Source organism: Rattus norvegicus, chromosome 10 (genome assembly GCF_036323735.1).
Source record: "Rattus norvegicus strain BN/NHsdMcwi chromosome 10, GRCr8, whole genome shotgun sequence".
NCBI classification, from domain to species: domain Eukaryota; kingdom Metazoa; phylum Chordata; class Mammalia; order Rodentia; family Muridae; genus Rattus; species Rattus norvegicus.
The window spans coordinates 100,616,612-100,641,830 of NC_086028.1; the positions used below are offsets into that span (position 1 = coordinate 100,616,612).

The 25,219-nt window shown below is 46.3% G+C and overlaps 2 protein-coding genes across 4 annotated transcripts; one reads left to right on the top strand and one right to left on the bottom strand.

Moving 5' to 3' along the window:
- Positions 1-173: 173 nt before the first annotated feature.
- Positions 174-8,698, bottom strand: Cd300cl1 (CD300c molecule like 1). The gene is made up of 4 exons (XM_003750957.6): positions 8,364-8,698; positions 7,553-7,897; positions 5,578-5,692; positions 174-4,286 (listed from the first exon to the last, which is right to left on the bottom strand). Exons 1-4 carry the CDS (start codon positions 8,422-8,424, stop codon positions 4,187-4,189), a joined length of 621 nt encoding a protein of 206 aa, XP_003751005.2. The 5' UTR covers positions 8,425-8,698; the 3' UTR covers positions 174-4,186.
- Positions 8,699-18,478: 9,780 nt separating this feature from the next.
- Cd300c2l1 (CD300C molecule 2 like 1) lies at positions 18,479-22,998 on the top strand. 3 transcript variants are annotated; one of them, XM_577143.8, is made up of 4 exons: positions 18,479-19,371; positions 19,839-20,183; positions 22,148-22,262; positions 22,501-22,998. In XM_577143.8, the coding sequence occupies exons 1-4, from the start codon at positions 19,311-19,313 to the stop codon at positions 22,646-22,648; spliced, it is 669 nt and encodes a 222-aa protein (XP_577143.3). In that variant the 5' UTR covers positions 18,479-19,310; the 3' UTR covers positions 22,649-22,998. The 3 variants fall into 3 exon arrangements, with proteins under 3 accessions (XP_577143.3, XP_038943721.1, XP_038943720.1); XM_039087793.2 differs by having other exon boundaries at positions 18,491-19,371; positions 20,061-20,183; XM_039087792.2 differs by having other exon boundaries at positions 18,504-19,371; positions 19,977-20,183.
- Positions 22,999-25,219: the final 2,221 nt, after the last annotated feature.

A 25,219-nucleotide genomic window follows, 5' to 3' on the forward strand; every position in this document is an offset into this window, starting at 1 on the left:
GCCAGGGGCACTGCACTCACATATGTATGGATAACACACACACACACACACACACACACACACACACACACACACACAATTAAAATAAAACAAATGATTTAAAAAGTAAAAATAAATGTATATTGTATTCAAAATCGACTTTAACAAACATACAAACAAGTTTCAAAGAGGAAATCATTTATTAAAGAACATTTTATTATTGGTTTTAAATATTGTTTATTGTGCGTGTGGTGTGGGGCGTGTTTGTGAGTGTGGGAATGCAGTGCAGCCTGCACATGGGAGTCAGAGGACAACTTATGGGAGTTGGTTCTCTCCTTCCACCCTAAGTCCTGGGCACTGACATCAGGTGACCAGGCTTTCACCACAAGGCTGATCCATCCCACTGACCCTTAGAAGATATTTTCAAAGTTCCCAAGTCATTGTGCTTACAGTCCGTGTTCATAGATAAGGAAGTTATCCTAACGGTGCATTGGAGGCTCTGTGCTGCCTGGGTTTAATGTCCAATTGGCCCAAGCTACAGTCACCTGAGAGAAGGAAACCTCAGCTGAGAAACAGCTCCATGCAGGCAGAGTGATACAGACATTTGATGCCCACAGAAGGGAGGCAGAGGCAGGGGGATCTCTGTGAGTTCCAGGACATCAAGTCACCATGACTACATACAGAGACAGACTTCCTGTTTCAGCTCTGGGCTGGTGGACCTGGGTTCTATAAGAAAGCAGGCTGAGCAAGCCATGAGGAGAGGAACAGTAAGTGGCCGCCCTCCATGGCCTCTGCATCAGCTCCTGCCTCGGGGTTCCTGCCCTGTCTGTCTTCTGTTTTGACTGCTTTGATGCTGGACTGAGATATGGAAGAGACAACAGAATAAACCTTTTCTTCCCCAAGTTGCTTTTGGTTGTGGTTGGTGATTCTTCACGGCAACAGAATCCCTGCCTGAGACATGGGCTCGCACTCAAAGTCCCAACACGGGCTTTTCAGAAAACCTTTCCTTTTATAAAACTTTGTGTTGTTTTTCATGTCTGTCTGTCCGTCTTTCTGTCTATGCACCTTATAAGACAGGTCTTACAGAGACCAGAAGGAGGCATTAATCCCTTGAGCTGGGCTGTGAGACACCCAGGCTGGGTGCTAAGAAGTGAACTCAGTGTCTCTGCCAGAGCAGCTGCTGCTCTCAGTGGAGCCATCTCTCGAGCCCAAATTTGATTTTCCTTTTAGGAACTCGATTGTCTTTCCCAAGATGGGAACAGCAGAGGACTTGTCCAGTGTGGAGGAAGACTTACAGATAGGTAAGAAGAGAGCCGAGACACCAAGACTTAAGACTACCACTCCAGCTAGAAGACCACGGTGTACCCGTGTGAACCGCGCTGGCTCAGTGGGTGATGATGCTCAGCAAGCCTGGTGACCTGGATTCAGTTTCTGTACCTCATGTGACTGTGGAAGGAGGGAACTGATTCCATGAAGGTCTGCCCTGACTGTGGCATGCACACGCACACACATCACACATGTACTCAATAATCATGAAAAATAAAATGTAAGGAGTTAGACACAAACATGTTTACAATTCAGGAGAGCAATTTAAATTTTAGGGCATCACCTTCTCTTCTCCCTGTTATGACTAGTCTCCCCCTCCTCTTCATCCACTTAGGTTGTTGATTTTGTTGAAAATGTTTTTGCTTATTTTTATTTGCATGAGGGTTTGTGCCCCTGTCCATATCACTGTACCTGGCAGTGCTCAGACAGGACCGAAGAGGTAGTTGGATCCCCTAGAAATGGAGTTAGAGGCCACTGTGAGCTTCTATGGGGTGCAAACCTGGATGAACAGCCAGTGCTTGTGACTGCCAAACCATCTCTCCACCGTCGTATGTCGTCTAAGATGACCTAGAATTTACCATGTAGCTGAGGATGAAACTCCAGATTCTCCTGCCTCTAAGTCAAGTGTGCTGGGATTGCAAGCACGTGCTTGTATGGAAATTTCTTAAGTCAGAGTTAAAGGCCTAAGCTAGAAAGGAAATATTGACTAATTTGCTACACTGCAATTAAAAGCTTTTCATCTAAAGGTATATCTCCTTCTCTATATCTCTGTGCATATGTCTATCTCTATATATCAGTATCTATTGCTATAACTATCTATCTATACATATCTATATCTATATCTATATCTATATCTATATCTATATCTATCTATATCTATATATCTGACAGTGGAGGTAATTCAGTCAATAAAGGGCCCATTGAACCAGCATGAGGACCTGAGGCAGATCAGCAGAACTCACATAAAAAGCAGGTCTTGGTGATGAGTGCTTGTGTTGTATTTCATAACAACAGCAGGAAGGGGGAGGGAGGAAGAAAACAAGAATGGGGAAGGAAGGTGAAGGGAAAAGACCTTCTAAAGTGTTTAACCACAGAAGGGAAAAATGCTGTCTTGGGTGCTTACATAGCCAACCAGAGGGCAGCACAGGCTGGGTGCACGTTATAGCATCCACATATCAGTTGTTGGAACCTCAAAGACACCATGTTAACTGGTAAAGCCACAAGACATAGAAAAGAAGCAGGTGACTGGGCATGGTAGCACATGGCTGTAACCCCAGAACTAGGGGGCAGAGGCAGGAGGATCAGGATCGGGGGTTGGAAACTGCCCTGGGCTGTATAGTGAGACCCTATTAATGACAAAGAAGGAAGAAGAAAGGACGGAGAACATTGAAAGACAGGCAGACAGGCAGGCAGACAGACAGACAGATAGGAGGGGAGTGTGGGTTGCATCTCTGTGGCAAAGTGCTTGTTCTATGAGTCAGGCTTTGGGGTTACTTCAGAACACAGGGGGTAAATGTAACATTGGTTCTGGTATGACAGTACTGGTCAATTTCTGAGTTCAAGGCCAAACGGGTCAATACAGTGAATTCTGGACCAGACATCTGTAGTGAGATTCTATGTATGTAAAACAAAAAAAATATATAACCTTGTTTATATAACAATCAGACCCAGAGAAGCTAAAAAATACACCCTTGGCAAGCCCATGAGCATGTATGTGGCAAAGCCTTAAGCCAAGCAGATAGAAGTGTTAGATTCAGGATGTCACCAGGGTGGCTGGGAAGCAGGGATGTGACAGCAGACAGTAAGGTCATCAGTGTAGACCGCATTCTATTAGTGAATCTGGAGGACACAGTGCATTGAGTATTTCTCATGGAAGGTGTACGTATTTATTGGAGAAGCTGTCAAATTGTCCTCTAAATATCTACATCTCTACCTGTTAATGAGTGATGCCCTGGCCTTGGTTGGCGATGTTTCCTTCTGTTGTGGTGTAAGTGACCATCAGGTGCTCAGCCCTGTATGACACCAGGAATTCCAGACAAGGCAGGGAGGGAGAGGAAAGAGTTCCACAGGCAGAGGTAGGGGAGGAGAGTGCCCTGAAATGCTGAGTTCTGAATGTGGCATTGTCTCGTGATCCCAAGGTCACTACAGCCTTGGTTACACGCCCAAGACGAGGTCAGCAAGGTCAGCTAGCATTCAGTCAGGAGGCACTAACTGTTCTCTGTGAGATTCAAAAAGAAAAAGAGAAATGGAACATGAAGGAGAGCAGGGGACACAGGCCTGAGGGAGTGGGACGGTGGGGACGCAGGTGGACAGGATAGAGCCATGTTGTACACAATGTGAACACACCAAAGAACAAGTAAAGGTGCTGTGTTATAATTCTATGCAATTAATTTTAATAAATTTATTTAATATATGAGTGTACTATCTGCATGTGCACCTGTATAGCAGAGGAGGGAATCGGATCCTATTGCAGGAGGTTGTGAGCCACCAGTGTGGTGACTGAGATTTGAAATCAGGGACTCTGGAAGAGCAGCTGCTGCTCTTAACCACTGAGCCAATTCTCCAGCGGGTATTTATTGGGCACATTCTTCTATGTGTTTGATAGAGCGCAGAGAATCTTCTAACAATCTCAGAGCATTCTCAAGAACACAGGTTTGGGTTGGGGATTTAGCCCAGTGGTAGAGCGCTTGCCTAGGAAGCGCAAGGCCCTGGGTTCGGTCCCCAGCTCCAAAAAAAAGAACCAAAAAAAAAAAAAAAAAGAACACAGGTTTACTTGTTGTCCTCAGCGAATATAGGTGATGTGTCCAGGACAGAGCCTCCACATCAACAGTCTTCACTGGTATTCGTGACAGGGCCAAATGCCGTGCCTCCCAGAGCACCTCTAAGGCCTGTTCACCCACAGGACGGCACTAATCATGCACAGGAACAGGGGCAACTCCAGAAACACCAGAACCCAGAAGTAGAGGCTATTCAGAAGGGACCTGGAAGGGACATAGTCACAATAAGTCTCCTTCTGAGAAGGGGATGCTGATGCCCTGTGCTATGTTCCTGTGTCCTCCCCAGGTCTGTGTCCACATAGATCTATGCAGGGACAAGGACAGGACGGCCTGAAAGGCCAGTGTGATTAATCCACAGCTCAAGAAGTAACTGCGAACTCTGGCCTGGCCTGGCCTGCTCTCTGCAGACCAAACCCATGGGACTCTAACCTCAGGGCCTCTAACCAGGCCGGCACCTCCTCCCCAGCCCACACCCAGATCTCTTCTAACTGGACTTCTCCTCACACTTTCTCCTGGGTGTCATATGTATATATATGTCTCTCTCTCTCTCTCTCTCTCTCTATATATATATATATATATATATATATATATATATATATATATATAGACATATACACATACTATGTAGTCCTAGCTGAAACACGATGGCCTTCAACTCATAGACATCCACCTGTCTTCACCTCCCATGTACTGGGTGTCTTGTGTTTCCATACCCCGTGCCTTATTTATTTTGCATATATAATTGTTTGTTTGTGTGTGTGTGTGTGTGTGTGTGTGTGTGTGTGTGTATGTGTGTGCTCATGTGTATGTATGCAGGTGCACATGGGTGTGCTTGAATGTAGAGGTCAGTGAATAACCTCGGTCATTCCTCAAGAGCCACACTTCTGTGTCTGTCTTGAGACAGGCCTCATTATATAGTCCAGGCTAGAATGGAATTCACTATGTAGTCCAGGCTGGTCCTAAAGTCACAGAGCTTGACCTGCCTCTGCCTCCCAAGTGCTGGGATTAAAGGTGGGAGCCACCACAGCACACCATCTGTCTTCTTTTCTGACAGCATATCTCACTATTCTGCAACTTGTCAAGTAGGCTGTGTAGCCAGTGAGTCTCAGGCATCCTTCCGTCTCTACCTCAATATTTCTGGCCTTTTAGGTACCACAATGCCTGATTTTTCCTGTAGGTGATATGGCTCAAATTGAGATGTATTCAGATGGGCAGAACCATCTTCACCAAGCCATTTCTCAAGGCTCTGGATGTGTTTAGGTAGTGCCTGCTTGGCAGGAAAATAATTCCAGCTCGGTGGGTCTATATCTGAGTCTCACTTCTATGTCCTTATTTTTAGATAAGCAAATGGCACTCACAAAACCCTCCAGGTTAGCCTGAGGTTGGGAAATGCAGGAGGGGCATACAAGAGGGAGATCCAAACCCTTCTACCTTTGCTCTCTCAGTATGAACCCTCCTGCCCAATACGAAGGCCTCAGGGATATGGTTTCCTCACCGAGTCTGTGGGCTGGGAGCAGGAATTGTTTCATTTGTGGTCACGCTGGGCTGAGTGTAACTGGCTGTGGATCTGGTGGGCTCCAGGATTTTTATACTGCTCCCAGGACTTGAACCTGTGATTGGAACCAATGATGGGAACACAAGACAATTCCCATGACCTCCACATTGCTTCCTATCCACAGGAAGCTCTGTCACTCTGCTTTACACAGCTCCCTGGGGCATGTGGACAGCTGTCTGACAGCCTATCATCCCCATGGCCACACCAATGCCTGGTCAGGGATTCCCGTCCCAGCCCATCTCAGGGTGCACAGTGTCTGGCCTGCACTTGTAAACATGGAGACAGTCTTCTTACAGAGGAGAGTGGAAGTGTCAGTGACAAGACACTTAATGAGTACCAGGTCCCATCCAACCTCAACCACACTGTTTGCTTCCTTGTCTGCCATCTTTCTGGGGACAAACAAGGTAATGGGACTCCTTGCCTGCCTGGTCCACTCATTCCCAGTGTTAGCCAGAAAGGCAGCTGGGCAGTGTTCTCTGAGGAATGAGCAGATGGAAAGTTCTAGAAAGGCAGGTGATTGTAGGGCCCTGGGGAGAGTGGCCTCTACTGCAGAGAGACAGCTGTGTCGGTGGGATTTGCCTTCCCAGACTTCAGTGTGGATCCACAGAGGAGGTTGCTGGGAAACATAAGGGGAAAATCAAAATTGAGAACCGGGAGCTGGGTTTGCTGATGTATGTTTGCAATGCGAGCGCTGGAGCTGCAAAAAAGCAGGCATTCAAGATGAATCCTGAGAACACAGTGAGATTGGGCTACTTGATATCCTCTCTCAAATAACTATGATGATGATGATGATGAAGATGGAGAAAGAGAAGGAGAAAAAGAAGGAGAAAGATGAAGAACAAGAAGAACAAGGAGAACAAGAACAGAAAGAAGAGGAAGATGTGGTGGTAGAAACTGGGATCATCAGAGGCATTTGATACCTTCTTTCAGTCCCTCACCACCCCTGCTCTTAAGGGTTCTAAGAACAAGAGAGGCCCCATAATCTGAGAATGAACTACAGACATGGAGAACTTTGGCCACCAAAGCAGCTGAAAGCCTGTTTTCCATCCAGCAAGGGGAACCTGGAGGAATCCTCTGAGTTTCTTCCAGCAGTAAATTGTTGCTGGGAAACAGGGACATGGGGGAGCTTGGAGGAGTTGAAGGGGGTCCTCAGGGTGCTGAGATGCCCTATACACTGTCTAGGCTCTTCCTTCTCTGTCTGGTGGTGTCTCAGAAGTCACAGAACCAGTGATGAAGCTGGTACCCCAAGAATCCCAATGGAGGGGAACTATCTACTCAGTCGCAGGTCAGAGGCACCTTGAGAGAGGGGAGTTGATGTGCAGGGGTTCTGTTCCCATATGGAGATTGGGGACAGGATCATATGAGACCTGAGAAGGAGGACTTGTGTCTTATCAGGACAGAAAGTCACAGAGAGGCAGAGACTCAGAGCCTGTCTCTAGAAAGTTTCACACCTGAAACTGTCCCACAGTGGACACAGAGAATCCACAACAGGGGCTGAGAAGAGGACTCAGGGGGTCCGTGTTTGCCAAGCCTGCTGACTTGAGTTTGACCCACAAGTTGTAAATAGAGAACTGACACCCAGAAGTTCTCCTTTGACTCTCACACAGCATGGGCCAGCCCCTAGTCACAGACAAATAGACAGATAAATACACAAAGAAGCAAACAAATAAATTAGAAAAAGGCCACCTAAGGACACAGGCTCCCCACTGTGCCTGTGTGCATGGACACACATGTACTAGTATATACACACACTATCACACATGCCACACATGTTCTCACAGAAGCATGTGTGGATGCACACTCTGTCCTGGATCACTCACTCTCACAGCTCCTCATGCTAAGGATCATGGCTTCCGTCTTCCATGAGAGAATGACAGGCCTGGACTCAGGCTGCCCTGACATGAAGGAGGCTTACCTGGGATGACAGACACCTCAACCCTGAATGACTCTCTATTCCGAAAGCGGTAATAGGGAAATGGTGTATCCACCCCACATATGTAGGTGCCTGCATCCTCCAGGGTGAGGCTCTGCAAGGTCACTGTGAAGGTCAGGTTGTCTGGATGGTCCCGGATGGACACTCGGCCATTCCTAGCTTCTTCTGAGCCTCTGGTCATGACAATATCTTCGCAAAGTAGAACATGTGACCCTCTGCACCAGTACTTGATGGTCGACTTGAATTTCTCCTTATATGGACAAGTCACACTCAGAGATTCCCCCACAGTGCCTGTCACACTGCTGGGGCCACGCAGAGGGACACAGCCTAGAAAACACAAACCTCCATTCTGCATCTTATAGCTGGATGAGGAGGAAGGCCTCCCTTGAGTCAGCTCTTAGAAAACTCTCAGGTCTTGAGGCAACAGTGAGAAAGGAGAGAGGCTTTGTCAGAGCAGGAGTCAGCACTGAGGTTATGGAGACGTTGTAAGACAAATAGAGATTATGTGGTTATGGCCCTGACCATCGCAGGTGACCCACTCAGTGGGTCCTGATTCTGTCTCACGTGTGGTAGACATGACTGTAATGTGCACGGACACCTGTCAGCACCAGTGAAGAAGATGCTGACCGCTCCTGGGTCCCATCCCTCTCCACCCCCAAACCCACACTCTGGCCTTCTCTCTATGCCTGTCTGTCTGCACTGGATGCTCCATTCACCTCCCGTGGCCCTGTCAGGCTTACAGCAGGAGCTTCCATTTTCAACGATGGACCTGACACACTTGTCCCGTGCTCACCTGGGACCCGAGAGAGGAGCAGAGCTGAAGGCAGCCACAATCCTATTCCTCTGCGGATCATTTCTTCAGCTCAGTTGTCACCTGCACCCACACCAGAGCCTAGAGGGAAAAACGAGCAGTCTCCTTCTACACAGTAGACTGTCCTCTTGCCTAGTTCTCCTTTTTCTCCTCAGCTTCCTGGTTCCTTGATCCCATGAGAGGCTCCAGATGAAAGGTATATGGAGGGCTCTATAGATGTTCCAGTCCTCAGAGCCTGTGGTTCCTACTATGCCTAGCAAGTAGAGACACCCATGGTTGTGGTTTGAGGATGCCTTCTGTCCCTGAGGGCTTCAACCTCCTGCCTGAAGGCCTGGGGGAACATTTCCTTTTTCAGTCAGGTGGTCCACCCTCTCTGAGAAGCCACTTCCTGAGTGGTTTAGAAAGCTGCCCTTCTCTTCCTCTAGCTTTGTGATCACAGAGAAACCTCCTCCTTTCAAAAATCATATTACAGGGTATCTGAGTCTATGGCGTCTTCAACACTATCTCTGCGTTCACCCTGCTGGTGAAGCTCATGCTATGACGTGAATCCTGGGTCCCCTGCAGTGTTTCACCCCTTGTCAGACCCTTGTGTGTCCCCTGCAGTGTTTGACCCCTTCTGAGCCCTGCTGATGCATGTGGAAGCCTTTTGATCCTAACGAAGGAACGTCCTGGCTGGGTAGGAACACAGCTGGGGATACACCTAGGCGCTGGTCCATTCATTCCTGTCTTTTGCTCTCTGTCTTTGTCCCTGGGATTTAGGCTGGTCTTGCTGGATTTCTCCTCAGGAAATTTGGGGCACATAGTCATTCTTTTGTTACTGTAGCCTTAAGCCGGGTTTTCCCACTGTGCTTCCTAGATTTTTCTGCCTAGTCAACTTGGGGTATATATTCAATGGATAAAGCTACAGAATTGGCATTCTTTCTTAACAGGAATGACCCGCTTATGTGTGTTTTTTAATCACACATGCTTACGCCCAGATCTCGGTGCTGTGGTGGTGAGAACATCAACAGATCTGTAGGTCACAGCTTTTTCCTCTCCTATCAGTCTGCCATCTTATTCTGTTTGGTTTGCTCTTGTCTGTGGCAGCATCTCTAGCCCAGGCTGGCCTCTATTTAGCTAAGATGTCCTGGAACTCATCTTCCTGCCCTCACATCCTGAGTCCAGAGATTCTAGGTGTGTGTCACCACAGCCCGATCATGGTGTGCTCAAGATGGAGCCCAGGGCTTCACACTTGCTAGGCAAGCACTGTGCCGACTAAGACACATCCTCGGCCCTGATGATTTGAGAAAGTGTCTCACACGGCCACTCACCTGGGCTGCAATGAACTATTTAGCTCAAGCTAACCTTGAACTCGCAGAAATCTCCCTTCCCTTCAGTGCCAGATGTAGATGAGAGCCACTATACATGACAGTTCTGTCTTCCTGTGTCTCCTGGCCCCATGTCTAGACATGGACATGATTTCTGGTAGGTGTTGTGTTGAAGAATGGAAGAATGGCCTCAGATCTCTCCTTTCAGAAAACTCAATTTCCCAGTGCTGGCCGTCCACTTCTCTTTCTTGTTGGGGAAGAAGGGATGAAAGTGAGTACTGAACCCCGCTGACCCACCTGACTACAGAGGCACTTACACCCCTCTGATCTACAGGAATATCTCCAGACCGGGGTGACATTTTGGGGGTAAATTTATACTTTCAGTTCCCTGAATTGGGACTCAACTCTGTGTATCTACTCTTATTCCACTCACATCTGGTCCCTAATAACACAGAATGCAGATGGCCTCCCTACTAAAACAGAATGCAGTTCTCCTAGTAACCCAAATGCAGAAGGTCTTCCAATGTATCATTTTCCTGCCTCTCAGTGATTTATCTTCAGGGTTTCTGCCTGCACTCTGTCTGTGTCCACTTGTTGGGCCCTACCTTGGTGTTTCTGTCCCCCCTCGATGAGCCTTTTAGCCTGCTATAGCAAGAAATTGTCTACACCCTTGGCAGCTGCTCTTAGCCCCTGATTTGGGGCTGGGATTTTCCATGGCACCCTTCCTCCCCACCCGAGACTTCCTGCTTGTTGTTGTTAAGAAGTTGTTTATGCCCCTGATTGGGTTGGAACTTTCACCACACAGAGTTTTCCTGTTTTCCTGGTTGAGGATTTTCACCTGCCTTGTTGTTTTCCACGGCTTTTGCCTTGGGTAATATAAGGAGATCTCAGCAAAGCCTTGGTGGCACTCACTGAAAAACGGGTGACCCGTGTACTTGATTTATTTCAATCCCACAGACCTACGCCCGATATTCATACACTGGTGGCGCAGGCGCCGACTTCTGGAGGTTCCACCGAGATCGGGAAAGAGAGGACAAACTGACGGGATCGTTCCAAAAGGCCGGCCAGCAAGGAAGCAGAACATATTGGGGACAAGCAGCGACCACGGGGCAAAACTGGAAGTAAGTAGTGCTACGAAGGTTTTGTCTTACCGATGGGAACTACAAGTTCTTCTCGTTATTGGTCGTAGATAAGCTTGTAAGTTTACTCAAACAACAAGGTACTGGTATTAAGGTAAAGATAGCCCAAGATTTTGTTAAAACTATAGAACAAGTCAGTCCTTGGTTTATAGCTAGTGGCAGTTTGAATATTCTGGATTGGAAAGGGAGATTGAGAAATTGGGAGCAAATGGCCAGGAAAGGCCCCAGTAAGCAGAGTTCAGAAGGATGGCAGAAATCGAAAACATGTGCAAAGATAAAGATTTGGGGTAGTGGTAAGTAAACCTTGTCAGAAGGGGACAAGGTAATAATGGTAAAATGTTTTTGTGTATGTGTTCTCTTTGAGTTATGCTAATATCTAGAGAAGCAAAGTCGATTCTCATAGATGCTTTTAGTCTTTGGACCCTGACTAGAGGCAGTTTACACCCTAGACAAGAGAGAGAATGGGGTTGAGAAAAACCGTCCTCCCAGACTCTCCACTTTGGAGATGCTTTGGCAAAAGAAGGAAGTGAGCTTAAGTTTTTTGGAGCTCTCTGGAGACAGAGGGAGGTGGGAGACGTCTTGCCTCCATGCTGGCTCCTATTGGAGAAGTGCTTATTTCTGGTTCTGGATCCTTTAGGATATCTGGGTCCCTTTGGTGGAACACCATCTAGTTCTTTTCCTCTATGTTTATTGTCTGTCCTTGGTGCACCAAGCTGTCCATGTATGTCAATTTATGTCTGGGTTTTGCTTCTCGTTACTTGAATGTTTTGTGTTTCATGTTTTAAAAATAAAAATGGTTAAAACTTTAAATGCTGGTTGATTCACCCATTGATGTTTTAACTCCTTTCAAGAAAGGAACAAATAAATAAAAAGTTTCAATTGGCTTTTGGAGCCTGCATCTGTAGCTAGAAGCCTAAGTTGCTGAAAACGGGTGACCCTCGTATGTGTTTTCTTTCAATCCTGCAGACCTACGCCCCATATTCACACACTGGCGGCGCAGGCACCGACAAAGAAAAAGTCTGGGAAGTGGCGATTATTAAGAGACTTAAGGGAAATTAATAAAATTACGATACCTATGGGATCTACTCAACCTGGTCTCCCTTGTCCTGTAGCTATACGTAAGAATTGGCATATGATAGTTATTGACTTAAAGGACTGTTTCTTTACTATCCTACTAGATCCTAAAGACTGTGAGAGATTTGCTTTTAGCATTCCTTCTGTGAATTTTTCTTTTCTCTTCCTTTTCGTGATTGTTGTTGTTGTTTATTTTCTTTTATTTTTCTTTTCAACATAAGGTATCTTTCTGAATTTGCAGTCTAGACCAGGCTGGCCTCAAACTCACAGAGATTTGACTCTGTATCCACAGTGTTTTCAGTAAAATACTGGACCAGCAACCCCAGCATTTCTTCCTCTTTCCAGAGACTGCCGGTCAGTTCTTTTTTCTCATTACTCTGATTAATATCAACACAAAGGACGCTTAAGGACTGAAAGGTTTATTTTGGCTCATGGTTTAAAGGGATTCAGTCCACTGTGGTGGAAAGGCGGGGTGGTGGCTGTGAGATGTCTGCTCACATGGCCTCCACAGTGGAAAGCAGAGAGGGATAAGAGCTGGTGTTCCCTTCCTTCCTCCCTTCTTTCTGTTTATCCAGTCCGCCATTCAGCCCAGAATAGGAATCTGCTCTCTGCACTCCTTCTCTCCCTAAGAGAGACCTTCCTCCATCCTGCTCCTTAGAAAGGCCCTGATCACAACAGAAGGCCCTGAAGAGACACAAGGACGTGCCACATTTCCAGAGAAGCCCTACTAGGCATCTCCCAGATGCGTCTCTCCCGGTGGAGTTGCAGTGATCAGCACTGGATGTGTCTACAAACTTCCCCTTCTGGTAGCTGAAGGTTATTCTCCTTTTGGATTTCTTGCTTCTCACCTCAGGGCAGGGTTTGGCAAGAGGCTTGAGAAGACCATTGTCTTCTGAGTTTCCTCTGTTCCCATAGCAAGTGCATGGGTTTCTGTGGCTCTGCTTGTTTCTGTGGCCTGACAGGGGTTGGTGAGTGTGAAGTGGCCCCGTGCCTGGGGAGAGCTCTTGCTGTCCACTTCCTACCCCCCCCTCTCTCTCTCTCACTCTTGCAGTAATGACTATCTTAGATGTGCAGGGGAAGTCACTCTGGGGAGTGCACAGAACAGGAAGACAGCAGAAGCCTGGAACCCTGACTTTGTGAAGTATATACCTCAGCAGACTTTTGCTGAACACAGAAATAAGTTGCTAATTTTTACAGTCTCTGGTGCATTTCTGGTAGCATCAGCACCCATGCCTCCCCTCTTCCCACACTCCTGTGCCTTTCAAGAGAGGCATATGGAGCAACGATAAATCCAGTCCTGCATTCTATCATGAGAGAGAGCCTCCCAGACCCAGGGCCAGCCACGGGAGTCCACCCTCCCAGAATTCACTTGAAGCAGGTTGGCCTACACTGTCTTATAGATACACAAAATAGGTATGTCTGCCCAAGGTACACCATTACAACTGTAACCTCATCAGATCAAGGGGAACATTGGCATGTGTGTGCACTACCATATACATGTGAACATTCCTCACATGTGCTAAACATGCCACACACATGTATGTACCACACAGCATACATGTAACCCAGGCATGTGCTGCATAGTGCACATGTGATACATACATACTACATGCATCATTTGTATGTATACCATACCTCATATACCTAACACAAGGCATGTATTGTACATGCTACAAACATAAGGCATATATACTGTACACATCAGATGTGTTTGCTTCATCTTTGTGTGTTTGAGGGGGCAAGGAGAACCTCCTGGGAGAACCCTCATGCTCATGCCACAGACACACAGAGGGAAGCCTCTAATGCTCCTCTTCACCTCTCATCTCATTTGAAACTGGGCCTCTCTTGTTCTCTAGCACAGACATCAGGCTAAATATCTCAGGAGCTTCCCTGATTCCCCCATCTCTGAGTCCTGTCTCACCTAGGAGGGCAGAGATTACAGATGCGTGTGGCAGACTCCAGATTACCTGGCTTCTGGGGATCTGAACTCAAGTCATCAGTTTGCACTGCAAGCACCTTACCTACTGAGCCATCTCCCCACCCCCATGGAGCTCCCTGAGATGTCACCTCCCTGCAGGGGTCTTGGGGCTCTAGATGGCATAGTTGGTCCCAAGAAGTAGCCCAGATGCTATAGGACTTTCTGTTACAATGCTGTGTTTATAATACCTTTATAACTCTATATAATTTTTAATGCAGTTCCTTGTCTGCCCAAAGCCTATCTGACCAGGCAGTTCCTGGCAGAGTGACCTAACATGAGCATGAGGTACAATTGGGTGCACAGCTACCAACCATCACCAATACTTCTGACTCCCCTCTTCTCACTGAAGTGTTCATCCACAGGGACTGTGGCAGTGTGCTGTGTTGGGTATGTTGATGTGGTACCTGGTGCAGGTTCTGTGACATTGTCTGGAATGTGACTCTCCATTCCCACGTCCCTCAAGTCTGGACCAGAGGGTACGGACTGATGTCTTGGCTGAGGTAGTTGTGAGTCATGTGCTCTGCTATGAGTCAAGTCCTGTTTGAGGAAATGCCAGAGGTCAGAGGTCATCTGTAGGACAGGTCTGTGTCTGAACCTCATCTTCTCAGGTCTCCATTAGCCTCCGTTCAGCCATGATAAGAAGTGCCCTTGTGCCCTTTGGTTCAGATCAGTATTGAGAATTCCCCAATGTCTGACTCTTCCCTTCCTCAGGCAGAGATACCCTAGGACTGAGGGTGCCTCCTCTGGGGAAGCATGGAGGAGTTGGGGTTAGTTCTGACCGATGCCTCTTCCTCCTTCGGTCCTGACACACCCTATCCAGGCCCATGACATTTTGACCTATAAATATAAAAACAATTACAAGTCCTGAACAACCCATTTGGTCCTTTTGTTCAGCCTTGTGCTTCCTAGAGCTAGATCTCACCTGCTGGTGCAAAGGGAGCCTTCAACCCAATGACCATCTGCTTTGAGCCTGCAGGGCACCATGATGAATTTTCCAGGACCAAAACCTCTGAGAGTCTAACCATTTACCAGATGCCTGCAGGCATAGGCATGGTGTTTCTTGCTGGGTGCAGCCCAGGCTTTCGTCTTCTTTCTCGTTGGTTCTTTGTGAGGCTGCAGAGGGGGAAGAGTGTTGGCGGAGGGTAATACTTTTTCTTATGATATAGGCGGGTAAGACTTTGTCTTATGAAAGATTTAGGTTTGTTGTATAATAATAAGTTTTCTTATCTAAGTCTAAGTTATTACGTTACCGTAGCTGATTTACTTATCTATGTCTAGGTCACTATGCTCTGGTACTGTAACTGACCTGTCTTCTGTGTCCCTCTGTGGCCAGAAACTGCAGTCTCTGGAATTCAACACCTCATTGTAAAACAGCAAGAGAAAAAGTAGAGGATTAATTGCTAGAGGCTTTTCCCTTTTGTCCCTATGCCTCTTGCTTGTCAGGCTAGGGGTAAGTTTGGAGCAAGAAACTTCTATTGAACCAAGAGAAATGAATAGTGCTTGCAGAAGGAAAAATGTTTATATAGGCAAAAATGGATAAACTTATATAAGTTCATATACAGATTTGTGAATACAGAATACATTTTCTCTCAAACCACTTGGGACCAGGTTACATGCATTCTCACAATTACATTCTTACACACACTCATGCATACATTCTCACAATTACATAGTTACACACACATCCATATTTACATTTGCATATGGAGCAAAAGACCAAACTCTGGTACAGAAAGAACTCACTCATTCTGGATGAAAGATGAAGAAATAGCTTCTACTCTTTTTATGCTCAATTAATTAAACCCAAGTTGGTAAGAAAAAAAGGCTTGTTCCTTTGAATAAGACTAAGCCTACCTTAAGAAATGACCTGTTCTGTCCCATGTTGAGGAGAAACCTGCTTGCTCCTTCTGCTCTCTCCAGCTTCTTCATTTTTCCTCTTTCCCTCCGCATTCTGCACATTGCTCTCTCATGTTACCTATAGTCTCTAAGTTATTCCACTCTGCATTTCTCCTCAGCCCAGATCCTCTTAGCTCAGTTCTCCTTAGCTCAGTTCAGCTCCGTTCTCCTTCAGTCAGTCCTGACTCTTCAGCTCAGTCCCCTCCAGCTCAGTCCCCTCCAGCTCAGTCCTTGCTTTTCAGCTCAGTCCTTCACTCTTTTTCTTGTTCTCAGCACTTAAACATCTTTCAGAATACATGATCACATGTTACAAAGTTCATCAGAAGTTCCTACAAAAAAATCAAATCATAAGTTGAAATAGAAGTTCACAACAGAGAATGTTTGCATGCATAATCATTAGGAGTAATTATCTTGCTAAACACCCATCACCTGTCTCAGCTCCACAGGTTCACTGAAGGTTTAAAGCCAGAGCTAAGTTATTGGTGAAGTTTTGTATAGATAAACCCAGTCAATATTTTATCCTCTGTCCTAGCAGCTATAATAAATCATTAGTTCCCTTTTTATGACCTTTGGTTAATTGTTTTACAACCTCTTGAAATGTGCTCTGAGTAGGAGAAAGTCTGGTCACTATCTAACAGCAATTAACTATTAACATTTGGGAGACTGGCAGAGTTCTCACTGCAGTTTTGACTATCAGAAAAGGACTTAATAGCAGTCTGACTGTAAAAGAGCTTAATAGTCACTGATATAATTATAGGAATTCTTATAGTATCATCATTAGGACTAAAGTCATCTACTTGTCTATATAGCATCACTACGAGACAGTACATCTTCGTAGATCTGCAGAGATCTGCTCCAAGGGGGTGTGCTATTACTTAATGATTGTTGTATGTGTTTAATAATAATAACAGGAAAAGAATTTTAATAGCAGGAATCTTTCCTATAATGAATCCCTTGTAGCCTTGATTAATAAGGCAAACCGGTCACAGATTATGTAATTTTCCGAGGGTGGCCATCTCAGGATGAATACCTGCTAGTTATTAGCTTGTCTCGTTATGGCTTCTGACAAATTCTGAGTCCCCTGCCCTCCTATGGTATTAGGACACAGTGAGAATTCATTGGATACTGTGGTGGTTTCCTGCAGATTACCCCTTCCAACCACCTAAGGTACCATTTAGACCAAGAACTTATTTAAATAGTAACAGTAATAGGAGGATTTATCTTGATAATCTAAGACCACAGCAGCCTCCTGCTTTAACTATTTCTAAAGTCCTTTTATCCATGTGTTCACTGCTATGAGATCCAAACCCAGAGGACCCCTTGGTGCCAGAGATTGTGGGGATCTCTAAAACAGACAGAGACAAGCACAGCAGAGTATCTCGGGGATGGACTCAGGAGTGTGCCATGTGATGCCACTGTAAAGTCAAAATAATCTGAATTGTAGCTGGAATAAACTTTATATTACTGTTTAAAAAACAGAATGACCCCTGACCCTCCCCCCCCCCAATCCAACATCTCTCTAGCCCCATTCATATATCCAGTTGCTTTGTTACCAGGGAGTAGAACTGTTTGACAGGTTTGAAGGACTAGGGCTGTGGGCTTGTTGGAAGAAGTGCATCAGTGTGGGTGGGCTTAGAGCTCACACCAGGCACTGTGTCATTTGTGAGCGCTCGCTCACTCTCCCTCCCTCAGCCACTCTCTTCTCTCTGCTCTCTCCTCTCTCATCACTCCTCTCTTTGTACTCTCTCTTTCTCTCTACCTTTCTCTCTCTGCCTAAACATCATCCAGGACCACACATGACTTGCTTGCCACCAAGCTTCCCCCCTTGATAGAAATGGACTAAGCCTCTGAAACTGTAAGCCAGCCCTGCATACATTCTTTCTCTGGTACTAGCTTTGTGGTCATGGTGTTTCTTCACAGGAAAAGAACAGTGTGACTATGAAAGATACCAAGCAGTGACCTTGCCTTAGAGACTTGAAGTGAATGCACAAAGTTCTTTTGCTCTTGTTGATCTGATATACTGTAGAGCATAAAGAGAGCGTGGACACAGGCAGAGTGCAGGCAGAAACCCTGACAATAAACCAGTGAGAGGTAAGAAGATGATACAGTGGAAGGACATCTGCATTTTATGTTAATAGGAAGGACATCTGCATTTGGGTTACTAGGAGAACTGCATTCTGTGTTAGTAGGGAGAACATTTGCATTCTGGGTTGGTAGGAGAACTGTATTCTGTGTTAGTAGGGAGGCCATCTATATTCTGTTTTGGTAGGGATTAGAAGTGAGTGGAATAACAGTGAATACACAGAGAAGAGTCACAACCTAGGGCACTCTAAATGTAAATGTCCCCCACAAATGTCACCACAGCCTGCAGATATTTCTGTAGATCAGAGGGGCATAAGTGCCTCTGTAGTCAGGTGGGTGAGTGGGCTTCAGTACTCACTCTCATCCCTTCTTCCCCAACAAGAAAGAGAAGTGGACGGCCAGCACTGGGAAACTGAGTCATCAGAAAGTAGTATCTGAGGCCATTCTTCCATTCTTCCACACAACACCTATTGAAATCATGTCCATGTCTAGACATGGGGCCAGGAGACACAAGAAAACAGAACTGTCATGCACAGTGGCTCCCATCTACTTCCATAACTGAAGGGAAGGGAGATTTCTGTTAGTTCAAAGTTAGCTTGAGCAAAGAGTCATTTCTGCCCAGCTTGGGTGGCAGTGTGAGATTCTTTCCCAAATGGTCAGGGCAGACGCTGCGTCTTAGTCGGCACATTGCTTGCCCGACATGCTCAAAGCCCTAGGTTCCATCAGGATCACACCATGACTGGGCTATGGTGACACACACCTAAAATTTCTGGACTCAGGATGTGGGGGCAGGAAGATGAGTTCAAGGACATTTTTAGCTAAATAGAGGCCAGCCTGGGCTAGAGATGCTGTCACAGACAAACAACAAACCAAACAGAATCAGAAGGAAGATATGATGAGAGAGGAGAAAGCTGTGACCTACAGGTCCGTACCCTTTGTGGGGACTCAGACACACAGATAAACTCTCAGGGATCAGCTCATAGCATGAGCTTGACCAGCAGTGTGAACCCGGAAATAGTGCTAAAGACCTCATAAACTAAGAGCAAACGATAATCTGAATATTGAAAGGAGGTGGTTCCTCTGTGACCCTAGAGCTAGAGCAAGAGAAGGGCAGCTTTCAAACCCACTCAGGAAGTGTCTTGTCAGAGAAGGTGGGCCACCTGACCAGAAAAGGAAATGTTCCCCAGGCCTCTTGGGCAGGAGGTAGAAGCCCTCGGGGACAGAGGACATCATCAAACCACAGCCACTTGAAGACTGTGGTAGGACACACAGCCTCTGAGGACTACAGCCCTCCCTATACCTTTCATCTGGAGCCTCACATGGGACCAAGGAACAAGGAAGCTAAGGACAGAAAGGAGAAAATGGCAAGAGGACATTCTACTATCTAGAAGGAGACTGCTCCTTTGTCCTTCTAGACTCTGGTATGGGTGCAGGTAACAACTGACCAGAAGAAATGATCCCCAGAGTAATATGGTTGTGGCTGCCTTCAGTTCTGCTCCTCTCTCAGGTCCCAGGTGAGCATGGGGGCAGGTCTGTCAGGTTCATCGTTGAAAATGGGAGCTCCTGTTTTAAGTCTTATAGGGCCATGGGAAGTGAAAGGAGCAGCCAGCACAAGCAGACTAGCCTAGAGAGAAGGCAGGAGGGTGGGGTTGGGAATTGGGTGGGATGCGGCCTAGGAACGGTTAGCATCTTCTTCAACAGTGCTGCCAGGTGTCTGTGCACAATATGGTCATGTCTACCACATGTGAGACAGAATCAGGACCCACTGAGAGGGTAACCTGTGATCGTGACTTCTATAACTACATAATCTCTATTTTTCTTACAATCTCTCTATAACCTCAGGGCTGACTTCTGCTCTGACAAAGCTTCTCTCCTTTCTCATTGTTTCCTCAAGACCTGAGGGTTTTCTAAGACCTGACTCAAGGGAGGCCTTTCTTCTCATCTAGCTATGAGGTGCAGAATGGAGGTTTGTGCTTTCTAGGCTGTGTCCCTCTTCATGGCCCCAGCAGTGTGACAGGAACTGTGGGGGAGTCCTTGAGCGTGACTTGTCAGTATGAGGAGGGATTCAAGACAAATAAGAAATACTGGTGCAGAGGGTCACTTGTTCTACTTTGCGAAGATATTGTCATGACCGGAGGCTCAGAAGAAGATAGAAATGGCCGAGTGTCCATCAGGGATGATCCAGACAACCTCATCTTCACAGTGACCTTGGAGAGCCTCACCATGGAGGATGCAGGCACCTACATGTGTGCGGTGGATATTCCATTGATCGATCACTCCTTTGGGATTGATAAGTTCTTCAAGGTTGAATTGTTTATGGTCCCAGGTAAGCCTCCATCATGCCAGGGCAGCCTGAGTCAAGGCCTTTCATTCCCTCGTAGAGCCATGATCCTTAAGGATGATAAACTGGGAGAGTGGGTGATCTAGGACAGGGAGTGTGTGTCCACACATGCTTCTGTTAGAACATGTTTGGTATAAGTGACAGTGAGTGTGTATACCATTATATGTGTGTGCATGCACAGACAGAAACAATGGGGAACCTGTCTTCTTAAAAGACATTTTATTATTTTATTTATTTATTTGCTTTTCTATATATTTGTCTATTTGTCTGTGTATAGGAGCTGGTCCATGGTGTGTGAGTCAAAGGAGAACTTCTGGGTGTTAGTACTCTATTTCTACCTTGTAGGTCAAACTCAAGTCATCAAGCTTGGCAAGCAAGGGCCTTCACCCAGTGAACCATCTCATTAGTCTATGTTGGGGATTCTCTGTGTCCACTGTGGGACAGTTTGAGGTGTGAATGTTGCAAGAGACAGGCTCTGAATCGATGGCTCTTTGTGACTTCCAGTTCTGTTAAGAGAGGAGTCCTCTCTTCCAGGTGTCATATGATCCTGTCCCCAATTTACATAAGGGAAGAGTATGTCTGCACATCAGCCCCCCCCTCTCAAAGGCAGCTCTGACCTGGGACTGAGTGTACCCTTCCTTTCCATGGAGGTTCTTGGGGTACCAGCTTCATCACTGGTTCTGGGACTTCTGAGAGTCTTCTTGGCGTCCTGAGGAGCCCCTCAACGCCCCCGCCAAGGTCCCCTGAGTTCCACTACACCAGCAAAAATTTATTGCTGGAAAAAACTCAGAGGATTCCTCCAAGGTTCCCCTTGCAGGATGGAAAATAGGCTTTCAGCTACTTTGGTCGCCAATATTCTCCATGTCTATAGTTCATTCTCAGATTATTGGGCCTGCCTTGTTCTTAGAACCCAATTCAAGCATCGCTTTAAGGGCAGGGGTGGAGACATGGACTGAAGGAAGGGGTCAAATGCCTCTGATAATCCAAGTTTCTATCACCACATCTTATTCTTGTTCTCCCTGTTCCTGTTGGTCTTCATCTTTCTCCTTCTCCTCCTCCTCCTCCTCTTCCTCCTCCTCCTCCTCCTCCTCCTCCTCTTCTTCTTCTTCTTCTTCTTCTTCTTCTTCTTCTTCTTCTTCTTCTTCTTCTTCTTCTTCTTTTTCTTCTCCATCTTCATCATCATCATAGCTATTTGACAGAGGAACTTGATTGACCAGGTAAACCCCAAACTCAGGTAAACTTGAGTACCCCAGGCAAACCACAAACCCACTGTGTTCTTAGGACTCAACTTGAATGCCTGCTCTTCCTGTCTCTGCCTCTACAGCGTTCAGATTGCAAGCATACATCAGCCCATGGTTCTCAATTTTGATTTCACCCTTATGTATCCCTGCAACTTCCTCTGTGGATTCACGTTGAAGCCTGGGAATGAAAATCCCACCGAATTGCTAGCTCTCTGCAGTAGAGACCACTCTCCCCAGGGCCCTGCGAGCACCAGGCTTTCTAGAACTTTCCATCTGCTCATTCCTCAGAGAAGACTGCCCAGTGGGCTTTCAATTACACTGGGAATGAGTGGGCCAGGCAGACAAGGAGTCCCACTACCCTGTTTTTCCCCAGAAGGATGGCAGACATAGAGGCAAATGGTGTGGTTGAGGCTGAATGGGATGTGGCACTCACCAAGTATCTTGTCACTGACACTTACACTCTCCTTTATAAGAAGACTGTCTCCATGTTTACAAGTGCAGGCCAGACACTGTGCACCCTGAGATGGGCTGGAAAGGGAATCCCTGACCAGGCATTGGTGTGACCATGGGGCTGATAGGCTGTCAGACAGCTGTCCACATGCCCCAGGGAGCTGGGTGAAGCAAGTGACAGAGCTTCCTGTGGGTACGAGACAGTATAGAGGTCACGGGTATTGTCTTGTGTTCCCATCATTTGCTCTCTAATCACAGGTTTGAGGCCTGGGAGCAGTACAAAAATCCCGGAGCCCACCAGATCCTCACCAGCTGACCCTCAGCCCAGCATGACCACAAATGACACAATTCCTGCTCCCAGCCCACAGCCTCGGTGAGGAAACAATATCCCGGAGGCCTTTGGATTGGGGAGGAGGGGTCATACTGGGAGAGCAGAGGTAGAAGGGTTTGGATCTCCCTCTTGTATGCCTCTCCTGCATTCCCAAGCTCAGGCTAACCTGGAGGGTCTTGTGAGAACCAGTAGCTCATCTAAAAATAAGGACACAAAATGACACTCAGATACCGCTGTTGGCGGTAAATATTAAAACCTTGTTAAACTATGTCCCTTCCAGGTCTCTTCTGAGCAGCCCCTATTTCTGCATCCTGGTGTTTCTGGAGTTGCCCCTGTTCCTGTGCATGCTCAGTGCCGTCCTGTGGGTGAACAGGCCTCAGAGGTGCTCTGGGAGACAAGGCATTCAGCCCTATCATGAGAACCAGTGAAGTCTGTTGACATGGAGTCCCTGTCCCTGGATGCATCACCTCTAGTGGCTGAGGACAACCAGTAAACCTGTGTCCTTGAGAATGCTCTGAGACTTTTAGAAGATTCTTTGTACTCTATCAAACACATAAAAGAGTGAGCAATAAATACCAGCTGCAGAGATGGCTCATCGGTTAAGAGCAATGGCTGCTCTTCCAGAGGTCCTGATTTCAAATCCCAGTCACCACATTGGTGGCTCACAGCCATCTGTAATGGGATCTGATTCCTTCTTCTGGTATGCCAGTGGACATGAAGATAGCACACTCATTCATTGAATAAATTAATTAAAATTAATTAAATGGAATTAAAATAGAGTACATTTACTTATTCTTTGGTAAGTTCACACTTGTGTACAACATGACTCTATCATGTCCACCTGCATCCTCCTAGTCCCTCTGGCATGTGTCCCCTGCTTCCCTTCATGTCCCCTCTCCCTTTTCCCATTTCTCTTTTTCATTTTGTATCTCACCGAGAACAGTTAGTGCCTCCTGACCGAATGCTACCTGATCTAACTAACTTGGTCTTGGGCATGTGACCATGGCTGTAGTGACCTCAGGATCAGGACACAATGCCACATTCAGAACTCAGCATTTCAGGGCACTCTCCTCCTCTACTGTGCCTGTGGAACTCTTTCCTCTCCCTCTCTGCCTTGGGGTGGGATGGTGGTGTTCTTTAGGTCTGAGCACTCGATGGTCATGTATACCACAGCAGAAGGAAGCATCGCCAACCAAGGCCAGGGCAGCGCTCATTCAAGGGTAGAGATGTAGACACTTAGAGGACAATGTGACAGCATGTCAAATAGATACATACACCTTCCATGAGAAATACCCAATGCACTGTGTCCTCCAGATTCCGTAATAGAATGTGGTCTATACTGATAATCTCCCTGTCTGACGTCACATCCCTGATTCCCAGTCACCTTGGTGACATCCTGAATCTAACACATATCTGTTTGGCTTAAGGCTTTGCCGCATACATGCTCATGGGCTTGCCAAGGGTGTATTGTTCAGCTTCTCTGTGTCTGATTGTTATATAAACGAAGTTGTACTTTTTTTTTTTTTACATAGAATATCGCTATGGATCTCTGGTCTAGAATTCACTGTACAGACCCGATTTTCCTAGAACTCAAAAATTCACCAGTACCATAATACCAGAATCAATGTTATATTTTTCCCCAGTGTTCTGGAGTAAACCAAAAGCCTGATCATAAAACAAGCATTTTGTCACAAAAATGCACCTTGCCTCCCCTCCTCTCTGTCTGTCTCTTGTCTGTCTGTCTGTCTGTCCGTGGTTTTTCTCCATCCTTTATTGTTCCTTTTTTGTTATTAACAGGGTCTCAAGGCTAGTATCCAACCCCTGATCTTCCTGCCTCTGCCCCCTAGTTCTGGGATTGCAGACATGTGCTACCATGCCCAGTAACCTGCTTCATTTCTCCGTCTTGTGACTTTACCAGTTAACATGGTGTCTTTGAGGTTCACACAACTGATATGTTGGTGCTCTAACATGCACCCTGCTTGTGCTGCCCTCTGGTTGACTGTGTAAGCACCAAAGACATCATTTTCCCCTTCTATGGTTAAACACTTTATAGCCTCCTTTCACTTCTCTCTCCTTCCCTCCTTGTCCTCATCTTCTCTCCCCCTTCCTGCTGTTGTTATGAAATAAAACATAAAACACAAGCACACATCACCAAGACCTGCTTTTACTGTGAGTTTTGCTGATCCGTCTCAGGTCCTCATGCTGGTTCAATGAGCCCTTTATTCACTTAATTACTTCTATTGTCTGATATATAGATGTAGATAGAGATAGAGATAGAGATATAGGTAGAGGTAGAGATAGAGGTAGAGATATCTATATAGAAACAGATATGGCTATAGATAGAAGGAGATATATATTTTGATGAATTGCTTTTAATTGCAGTGTATCAAATTAGTCAATATTTCCTTTCTGGCTCAGACCTTTGGCTCTGAGTTAAGAAATATCCATACAAGCACATGCTTGCAATCCCAGCACACTTGATGTAGAGCCAGGAGAACCTGGAGTTTCATCCTCAGCTACATGGTAAATTCTTGGTCACCTTAGACGACATACAACGGTGCAGAGATGGTTTCGCAGTCACAAGCACTGGCTGTTCATCCAGGTTTGCACCCCATAGAAGCTCACGGTGGCCTCTAACTCCATCTCTAGGGGATCCAACTTCCTCTCTGGCCCTGTCTGAGCACTTCCAGGTACAGTAACATGCACGGGCACAAACCCTCATGCAAATAAAAAGGAACAAAAATATGTTTCAAAAAAATCAACAACCTAAGAAGATGAAGAGGAGGGGAAGACTGGTAATAACAGGAAGAAGAGAAGGTGACACCCTAAAGTTTAAATTGCTTTCCTGTATTTTAAACGTGTTTGTGTCTAACTCCTTACATTCTATTTTTCATGATTATTGAGTGCATGTGTGATGTGTGTGCGTGTGCATGCCACAGCCATGGCAGACCTTCATGGAATCAGTTCCCTCCTTCCACAGTCACATGAGGTACCAGCGC